General features: G+C 34.0%; 1 protein-coding gene across 1 annotated transcript; it reads right to left on the reverse strand.

The window, feature by feature from the left end:
• Positions 1-841: 841 nt before the first annotated feature.
• On the reverse strand, positions 842-7,315 carry LOC104242944 (probable LRR receptor-like serine/threonine-protein kinase At4g30520). Its single transcript, XM_009798060.2, has 11 exons — positions 6,893-7,315; positions 6,653-6,785; positions 6,056-6,127; positions 5,813-5,956; positions 4,833-4,904; positions 4,572-4,631; positions 4,237-4,334; positions 4,017-4,151; positions 3,584-3,928; positions 2,192-2,571; positions 842-1,490 (listed from the first exon to the last, which is right to left on the reverse strand). The coding sequence occupies exons 1-11, from the start codon at positions 6,972-6,974 to the stop codon at positions 1,140-1,142; spliced, it is 1,872 nt and encodes a 623-aa protein (XP_009796362.1). The 5' UTR covers positions 6,975-7,315; the 3' UTR covers positions 842-1,139.
• Between the last annotated feature and the right edge of the window lie 2,245 nt (positions 7,316-9,560).

A 9,560-nucleotide genomic window follows, 5' to 3' on the forward strand; every position in this document is an offset into this window, starting at 1 on the left:
GTAACAACTAGAAAGACCATTTACTCTGGAGTTTAACCTTTTTATATTGTCAGTGCATATAATTTAAATACTTAGAAAGACCAGTAGATATTATTATTTACAATATAGCCAAAACACCTAGAAAGATATCAAATGAAGCAAAGGCCAATTTCCACACCCTCTACAACCTAAAGGTAACAACTAAAAAGATTATTTACTCGAGAGTTTGAACTTTTTTACACTGTCAGTATATATAAGTTAAATATTTCGATAAAAACCAGTAGATATTATTATTTACAATATAGCCAAAAACACCTAGAAATGTATCAAATGAAGCAAAGACCCTCTACAACCTAAAGGTAAAAACTAAAAAGAATATTTACTCTAGAGTTTTAATTTCTTTTACAGTGTCAATGCATATAAGTTAAATATTTCGATAAAGATCAATAGATATTATTTACAATATAGCCAAAAACACCTAGAAAGGTATCAAAATGAAGCAAAGGCCAATTTCCACACCCTCTGCAACCTTGGTAACAACTAAAAAGACTATTCACTTTAGAATTTAACTTTTTTTACATTGTCAGTGCATATAAGTTAGATACATTTATAAAGACCAATAGATATTATTTACAATAATAACAACCCAATGTAATCCACAAGTAAGGTCTGGAGAGGGTAGAATATACACAGTCTTACCCCTACTCTGGAGGGTAAAGAGATTATTTCTGATAGACACTCGACAAAATAAATAACGAGAAGTAGATAATATTTACAGTATAGCCAAAAACACCTAGAAATGTATCAAATGAAGCAAAGGCCAATTTCCTCTACAACCTAAAGGTAACAACTAGAAAGACCATTTACTCCAGAGTTTAACTTTTTTATACTGTCAGTGCAAATAAGTTAAATACTTCGTTAAAGCCCAGTAGATATTGTTATTTACAATATAGCCAAAAACACCTAGAAAGGTATCAAATGAAACAAAGGCCAATTTTCACACCCTCTACATCCTAAAGAACAAAAAACACAAAGAACAACTTTCTTTTGCTCCTCCTAATGCTACTTCAGACAGTGATTGTGGTACTAAGCTAAATAATTAAAAAGAATATTAAGCACCTATTTTTGTTATATTTTCTTTTCTTTTGGATGTTTAGCTATTATCTTGGACCTGAAAGTTCCATAGCATGAGTGTCATAGTCATCATCCATCATCCCAAACATGGTCAAATGGTCATGATCATAATCATTGTCATCATAACCAGGGACCATAGAATGTTTAATCTGAGTTTTGTTACTATCATAGTTATGAGAGGCTGCCCATTTTTCAGCAAGGCCGTCGCCTTCAAGCATTCGGACCACCTCGGACATCTTGGGACGGTGGGATGGCAAGTATTGAGTACAAAGTATAGCCACTTGTAGCATCTCCCCTACATCAATCCTGTCGTAGTTGCTCCCGAGTTCTCTGTCGATGAGCGCTTCAACGTTCTTCTCCTGCTGCATTTTCTTAACCTGCAATTAATTCAGCAGCCATTATTACTAAGCACAGTATTTCCTGAGGAATTCTAGATCAAGAATGTATAAAACTAACCAAATCAAAAAAGCTTAACCCTTCTTGCTAAAGCCACTAAACAAGTGAGAATGTTACCCTCAGACAAATTTAAACTTGATTCATCTACTTGACTGCAATTAAATACCAATATAACGACAAAACCTATCCATCAAGGTGATCTTACTGTTATAGTATGTAAAATTTTCCGACTGTACAGTTTATAATGGGTAAAGTATAGGTACTTTCATGTGATAAAAAGTAGTATTGTAACTTTATTATTATTGTGAGTAAAGTTTAGTGATCATATATGAAATTAACTCTTCTTTGACTCAAAACACATTTTTCACTTTTATTAAATTTGTTGCAACTTTGCTGCCATGTGACCAGGAGGTCACAGGTTCGAGCCGTGGAAACAAACTCTTGCAAAAATGCAGGGTAAGGCTGTGTACAATAGACCCTTGTGGTCCGGCCCTTCCCCGACCCCACGCATAGCGGGAGCTCAGTGCACTGGGCCGCCCCTATTAAATTTGTTGTAACTATGAATGCTAGTATGTTCGCCAAGTCCTTAAAACAGGAACAGCTTTGTCTTATAGTTTACTAAAGTCAAAATTCAAGAAATAGGCACAAGTTTAATAATTGGTAGAAGCAGAAAGAAACATACCCATTCAAGTACTGCTCCTTTCTGGTTTACTGTTTTTCCTAACTCAAATGCTCTCATCCCAGTTATGAGCTCCAACAAGAGGATACCAAATCCAAACACATCTGTTTTCTCGGACGATTGACCAGTGGAAAGGTACTCGGGTGCAATGTGACCAACCGTGCCACGAACAGCTGTTGTAACATGAGAATCTGCATGATCGAGGAGCTTTGCAAGGCCAAAGTCCCCAACAATAGCCTCACAGTAGTCATCTAATAGCACGTTCGCTGCCTTCACATCTCTGTGGATTATCTTGGGATCACATTGTTCGTGAAGATAAAGAAGACCTCTAGCAGCTCCAATTGCAATCCTCTTCCTAGTATTCCAATCTAGTGCCGGTTTTCCTGTCATTGAAAGGTAGAAATTAAGAATGTTTAGAGTACATACATTTTTATTTTTAAGTCTAAAATTGTAAGATTGACTTCTGGAAACAGAGATTTATTCCCTCCTACCTCCTTTATACAATGAGATAAATAACCTTCAATCGTGCATACTCCACACTTAACAGAAAATGCAGACTCAAAATACTGAAATCCCATGTTCGAGAAAATACTTCCTAATTGAGCAGGTCATCTAATTTTTTTCAGAAATTTGATAAATGGATACGAGCCTAGTGCAATACACAAGTCTAAGATAACTCATACAGCACAAAAGTGTCGTAGAGTTGTAAACTAACGAACCAAGAATTTCATTAAATAAAATGCTTTTGTAGGTCTGCGAACACACTATCCTCCCCAGACCCCACGGTGTGGGATAATACTGGGTATGTTGTTGTTGTTAAAGTGCTTCTGTAGCTTAGTGGATGCTAAAAAGGCCCATATATTATTAGAATGTTTCCCGAGGAGTTCTAATTCCTCAACTCACCGCCGTACTAACAAAATTGCTTGTGCGCGAAATGGGATGCAATCCAATTCTCAATCTCGGGCCAAGAAACCCCACACACACACAGAGAGAATAATGAAAATGCCTAATTGCTAGAGAGACATGTCGAATGTCTCGTCTTTGCTATTTTAGATTCTTGCAAGTGAAAGTTAGTCATGACTTACAAACATGTATTCCTATTACTTGAAAGAGTCATTATAAGAGTTTGGTCACATCATATTCAAATAGAAAGTAAGTGGGGGCATATCACTTGTCTTGTTATAGTTGCACTATGTCTTTTAGCCATTAGAAGCATGTTGGAATTGTCATCTCCCTCCCAAAAACTTTAGATAAAATCATACAAAAAATCTTCAAGAAACTAAAGCATATTTGAAGCAATTAGGCGTGCCGACAAATTGTAGCCAAATTAGTTAGAAACTAGAAATTGAAACGTTACGACCCCATAAAAACAGTGTGGTTTGCTGCAAAATTTACCTCTAAGTCTTGATGCCACACTGCCATTAGACATGTAAGGATATACGAGGAGTCTCTCGTTTGGTGTAGCACAGTAACCAATTAACCTGAGCAGATTTCTATGTACTGCCAAGCTAATTAGCTCCAATTCTGTCCGGAACTGTGACTCTCCGGCAGTTCCACTAATATCTTTCAGTCGTTTCACTGCCACAAACGAGCCATCCCCCAACTTTCCCCGGTAAACATTGCCAAATCCTCCCGCACCAAGAATGTTCTTGGAGCTGAAATTGTTCGTTGCACGTTGAAGTTCTTTAAATGTGAAGCTTCTGAGATTTCCTAGTCTAACTAGATCCTCCTCTTGCATATCTGGAACAAAAAGACGAAGCCTAAATATCTTATAACAGTCGTCAAATAGACAAATGTTGTCGGATGTAATAATTTTGTGATGCCTCACCATTAATGTTAAGAATTGACTGTTTCCTGTTCTGGTTTCGTTTCCAAAATATGAATCCAAAGCCTATGAGGAAAATAGAGACAAAGCTGATGCTAAGTCCCAGTGCAACGGCTAGTCTTTTTGACCTGCGTTTATCTGGTTACAATGGGAAGCAATTTAAGAGGGTTAAATTGTAGTTATGTTTAAACATTCTACAACAAGAAAATTTTCTGAACTTTACCAGTGGAATCAATAGACATTGAAAGGGGCATCGGATTTACTGATCCAAAACAAGTCTCAGTGGAGTGATTTCCACAAATCAAAGGGTTACCAACAACACTACAAAAACATTAACGATAAAGAAAATCACAATTAGAACATACTAAGTATATTCCCACAAGTGGGGTCTGGGGAGGGTAGTATACACGTAGTACTTACCCCTACCTTGTGAAGGTAGAGAGGCTGTTTTCGAGAGACCCTCGGCTCGATACATGATTTGAATGTATATATATATATAAATTAAAAACACATGTTTAATGTAACATAATAAGTAAGAATTAGCAAAAGAACACATACTTGAAAGTTCTGGCTGGAAATTTAGGAATAGGTCCAGTCAAGTTATTGAAGGACAAGTCCCTGAAATGATAAGAGGTTCACAAAAACAGAAAACACTATTCATTCCCTTTTCACAAAAAACATTTACATAAGGCTGAATTCAAGAAAGTGACTAGAAAATTACAGTGAAGATTGTATGTCTCAATTCTAAGGACATTCAGACAAAAGAATAAAACAAAATCACAAACAAAGACATGGATAAAAAAGAAGAATTATACTTACAAGAAAGCAAGTTGAGGGACCCTTGCTAAAGAAAGAGGAATAGCACCAGACAAACTGTTGTTGTTCAACCTCCTACTCCATTAAATGACAAAAACCACATAACAAGACATCAAAAAAGCATAGTCAAAGAAAAAGATAGCACTTAAACATAGTCAACATACCAAAGCATAAACTAAAGGAAAAGGGTACTTAAAAAAATCAGAAATTTTCTTAATTTTTTCTATAACCAAGAAATTTCCTTGCGCCACGGTACGAAACTACGAAACTCGGTGTATAACCCGGCTATCTCTTTACCCTTCTTTGATATGCGCCTAACCCACACATCACATGTGGCGCACAATTAGAAACTCGATAGATAATGGCCCCTCCCCTTTAAACCTTCTTTGATATGCACCTAACTGACACACCACATAGCGTACTATTTGAAACTCAGATAGATAATGGGTCCCGCCCCTTTACACTTCTTTGATATGCACCTATCCGACACACAACATAACGCACAATTCGAATCTCAGATAGATAATGGGTCTCGCCGCTTTATCCTTCTTTGATATGCGCCAATCCAACAAACCACATAGCGCACAATTCGAAAATCAGATAGATAATGGGTCTCGCCGCTTTACCCTTCTTTGATATGCGCCTAACCCACATATCACATAACGCACAGTTTGAAACCTAGATAGATAATGGGCCCCGCCCCTTTACCCTTCTTAGATATGCACCTAACCCACACACCACATAGCACACAATTCGAAACTCGATAAATAATGGGTCCTGCCCCTTTACCCTTCTTCGATGTATGCCTATCCCACACATCCCAGGGCGGATAATTCGAAACTCTATAGATAATGGGTCCCGCTCCTTTACCCTTTTTGTCGTGCGTCTAACCCACATATCACAAGCTATGCTCTTACAACTAGAGGCAAAAAAAACTCTCAATAATCACACAGAAACTAAAATATTGAATATCTCTTACTTACAGATATTGAAGACTGTTTAGTAGACCCAAAGATTCAGGTACATGACCAGAGAAATGGTTATTAGACAGATCCAATGTTTGAAGATTGGGCAGTTTCCCTAACTCCTTTGGAATATGCCCAGAAATATTGTTGTTTTGCAGTAAACTACAAAATTAAAAACACAATTATCAAAAACTTAAAAAATTAACCAAAATGGGGTCATTAATATTTAAATTCTTGTACAAAAAAAATGTTGTCCCTTACACTTGTTTAAGGTTTGTAAGGTTTGATATCATCCCAGATAAAACCCCTGATAAACCTTGACTTGGTACTCCTCTGCACAGTAAAAAAACAGTAAAATAATTTCTTGACTACAAAAATAATGATATATCATAAAAATTATTTATGACAACAACAAATTCAGTGTAATCTCACAAGTGGAGCATAGGAATGGTAGTGTATACCAGTGTACCCAGATTTTACCCCTTCCTTCAAGAAGGCAGAAAAGTTGTTTCCGGTGGAGCCTCGGCTCAAGAAAGATGAAAAGGAAGGGGCAATGACAAGCAAAACAATCGGAAATACGAAGCGAAAATATAAGATTACACTGAGTAATGCAATCAGAAAACAAAAACACCATACAAATTATATATAACAACAAGTAATCATACAAGTGGGGTCTAGGACAGTGTGTACCACCTTTACCCCTGCCTCTAGCCTCTAAGAGGGGAGAGAGTAATAAAAGAGAAGGGGCAACAAGCAAACCAATCGAAAAATCGAAGCGAAAATACAAGACTAACGCTAAGTAATGCAATCAGAAAACCGAAACACCATAAAAATTATATTAAAAAAACAATAACTTACAGTGCAGTGACAAGATTTTCAGAAGAGCAAGTGATCATAGCCCAACTACAAGGATCAACAGAATCTTCATCCCAATTACTTAAAGCTCCATTTGGGTCATTTAAACTTCTCCTTATAGCAATTAAAGCTTCCACTACACCAACAAAAACAAAACAAAACAATGAGCAAAAAAAAAAGTTTTTTTCTAACAAAATATGAAAAAATAATAAATGGGGTTTATTCTTTTTTCTTATTTTTTACCTTCATGATTTCGAGCTTCATATGAGAAAGAAACAGTAGCAGAAAACAGAAGCAAAGAGAGAACTAAAAACATGGTAGCCATAATAATATCAAGAAAGTGAAATGTTCCAACAAATATATTAAGCAAAACCCATAAAAATAGATTTTAATTTATTTTTTTTCAGTCAAATAAAAAAGTAAAGAAAGCTAAAGAGAGAGAGAGTAGTGCAGAACATGAGAAGGAAGAAAAGAAAGCTTCTTTATATGTCTGTCTATTTTGTTGGTATTTGTACCAAATACACTCTTTTTTTTTGCTTTATCTATAGGGGAGTAAATTTTTTTTTTATAATTATTTTTTGGATATTTGATTTTCCTAGTTTTTGTACTAAGCGAATCAGGTGGAGATGATATGATACGAGAAGCCTGCAGTGACAGAGAGAGGACTCAGAGAAGAGCTGGTTTGAAGCTCAGAATTTGAGAGTGACAGCAATATATTGTTACTGGAAACACACACACAGTGCCCCCCCTCCCCCTCCACCCCCCCTCTCTCTCTTAAAAAAAACAAATTTTTTTCTTCGAAAAATGTATTTTTTTAATCGTACTTAAAAATAATAACCAATAAAATATATATATTTTTATCTCTCTATATATATAATATAATAATAACAATAACAAAATTAGTGTAATGTCGTAAGTGGGGTCTGAGGAGGATAGTGTGTACGCACACCTTATTCTTACCTTGTGAAAGATAAAGAGGTTATTTTCAAAGACTTTTGGCTCAAATAAAACAAAAAAAGGGGCAGAATATACATATATATAATGGGGTATTATCACATTTAGCTCGCGCTAGAAACTATTTATATATGATAGCCGAAAAAGTCTATAAAATTTGTATAATTTTTGTATATAACATGCAGAATGTGTGTGTGTGTGTGTATATATATACAAATTTTGTACATTTTTCAGCTATTATTTTTACAGCAGCTATACAGTGTCATTTTTGTTATATATAATACACATATTTTATACTCTATATTTTTTGGCTAACGAATGTAGTTAGTTTCAGTTGACTAGCCAATTTTGTATTTTCTCTTCTTTTTTTTTAAATGTTTAGTACTTGCTTTGGGCCTAATTAATATAAACGTGCGCCGCATAAGATCTATTAAAAGTGAAAATGCTTCTTGAACCGAGAGTATACTAGAAACAGCCTCTCTCAATCTCACTTTGTGAGATTTTACTGAATTTTTTATTGTTATAATTATAAAATAATCTAGTTATAAAAAAAAAAATTAATTAAAATTTTTAATTCATCTCACTACAACCGTCGATAATAAAAAGAACTTTGACCAAGAAAAAGGGAGAAAAAAATGAAAAAAATGTGTGAAGGGATATTGTAGAAAAAGCAGAAAACACACTGTTTTGGTTCTGAAAATACTAGTCTATGTGCATTTTGTTCTTTCTGATAGCCTATTAATGATAAGACTTGACAATATAGGGAGTAATTATTAAGGCTATGATCCATTTCCAAATATTAGTAAAAGTTTTAATTTCTTGTTTCTTTTCTTTTTTTAATTTTTAATTTTGGATGAAATAAAAGGTAATAAAAGGAAGAGCCATGTCAAGTGTTAGGTGTCCAAAGACTTTATTTACATAGATTTGGTTATATATTGATTATTAGGGATTATTATGTTTAGTTTCTTGTATCTTTCAATCATATAAATGAGTATTACAAAATTAGAAATATTCTCCCTTTTCTAGAAATTTTACTATTTCCCCTTTGAAGTAAAATAGTCAGTAAGTATTAGTTGCGGCGGAGCCACAGTCAACCAAGAAGGTGTCAATCCACACCCCTTCGTCAGAAAATTACATTGTATTACTAGATAAAACTTTTTGTTTTATGTATATTTACTATAGATTGACTCCCATTGACTTTTCAGTGTATTTATTTTTTTCATATTTTGACACCCTTAGTGAGAATCCTGGCTCCGCCACTGAATATTAGTCCATTCAGGGGCTGTTTGGTTCATTGGATTAAATGAATTATTCTGATATAAATTTTAAAATTAAATATATTTCGTGTTTGGCTATAATTATAACCTAAAATTCGTATCTTTTTGTATTAAAATCTTGATAATATCTCAAATAAAAGTTGGAATAAATTAAACTATTTAGATTATAATCCGAGTTATATCACAAAATTATAATCATAAAAATAACCTGATTTTAAACCAAGAAATAGAACTTTTGGACCATTAAGAAAGTACTAGTAGCCTAGTAGGAACTTTAACTTATTAAGGTGGGGAAATAATTAATTTCGAAAAAAATCATTTTAAAATTGTTTTAATAGTTTTGTTTAGAATAAGCATAATATTTAAGATAAAGTCCAAAACAATCGTGTCATATAAAATGAGGAAAATAAAAAATAAAATGTAAATTTGGTAGACTGACATATAGTACACACAATATTCATGCCAAGGGAAAAAGGAATATATATCTATGTACCTATATATATATATATATATATATATATATATATATGTATATTTGTCTCTGTCCTCTTCGATAAATTAGAATGATACAGAGAAAATTAGTATAATTTATATACAACACGATGCATGCAAATCGAGAAATAGTTAAACTCTTTTTATCTATATATGTATAATTAATAACAGTTTATCTTCTTTTTTTC

The sequence above is a fragment of the Nicotiana sylvestris genome, chromosome 11 (assembly GCF_000393655.2).
Source record: "Nicotiana sylvestris chromosome 11, ASM39365v2, whole genome shotgun sequence".
NCBI classification, from domain to species: domain Eukaryota; kingdom Viridiplantae; phylum Streptophyta; class Magnoliopsida; order Solanales; family Solanaceae; genus Nicotiana; species Nicotiana sylvestris.

Coding starts and splice junctions, on each gene's coding strand:
- LOC104242944 (XM_009798060.2), bottom strand. CDS start 6,974: ATGGCTACCATGTTTTTAGTTCTCTCTTTGCTTCTGTTTTCTGCTACT. Junction 6,786..6,892: donor TGAAGCTCGAAATCATGAAG/GTAAAAAATAAG, acceptor TTGTTGGTGTAG/TGGAAGCTTTAATTGCTATA. Junction 5,957..6,055: donor CTTACAAACCTTAAACAAGT/GTAAGGGACAAC, acceptor TTAATTTTGTAG/TTTACTGCAAAACAACAATA.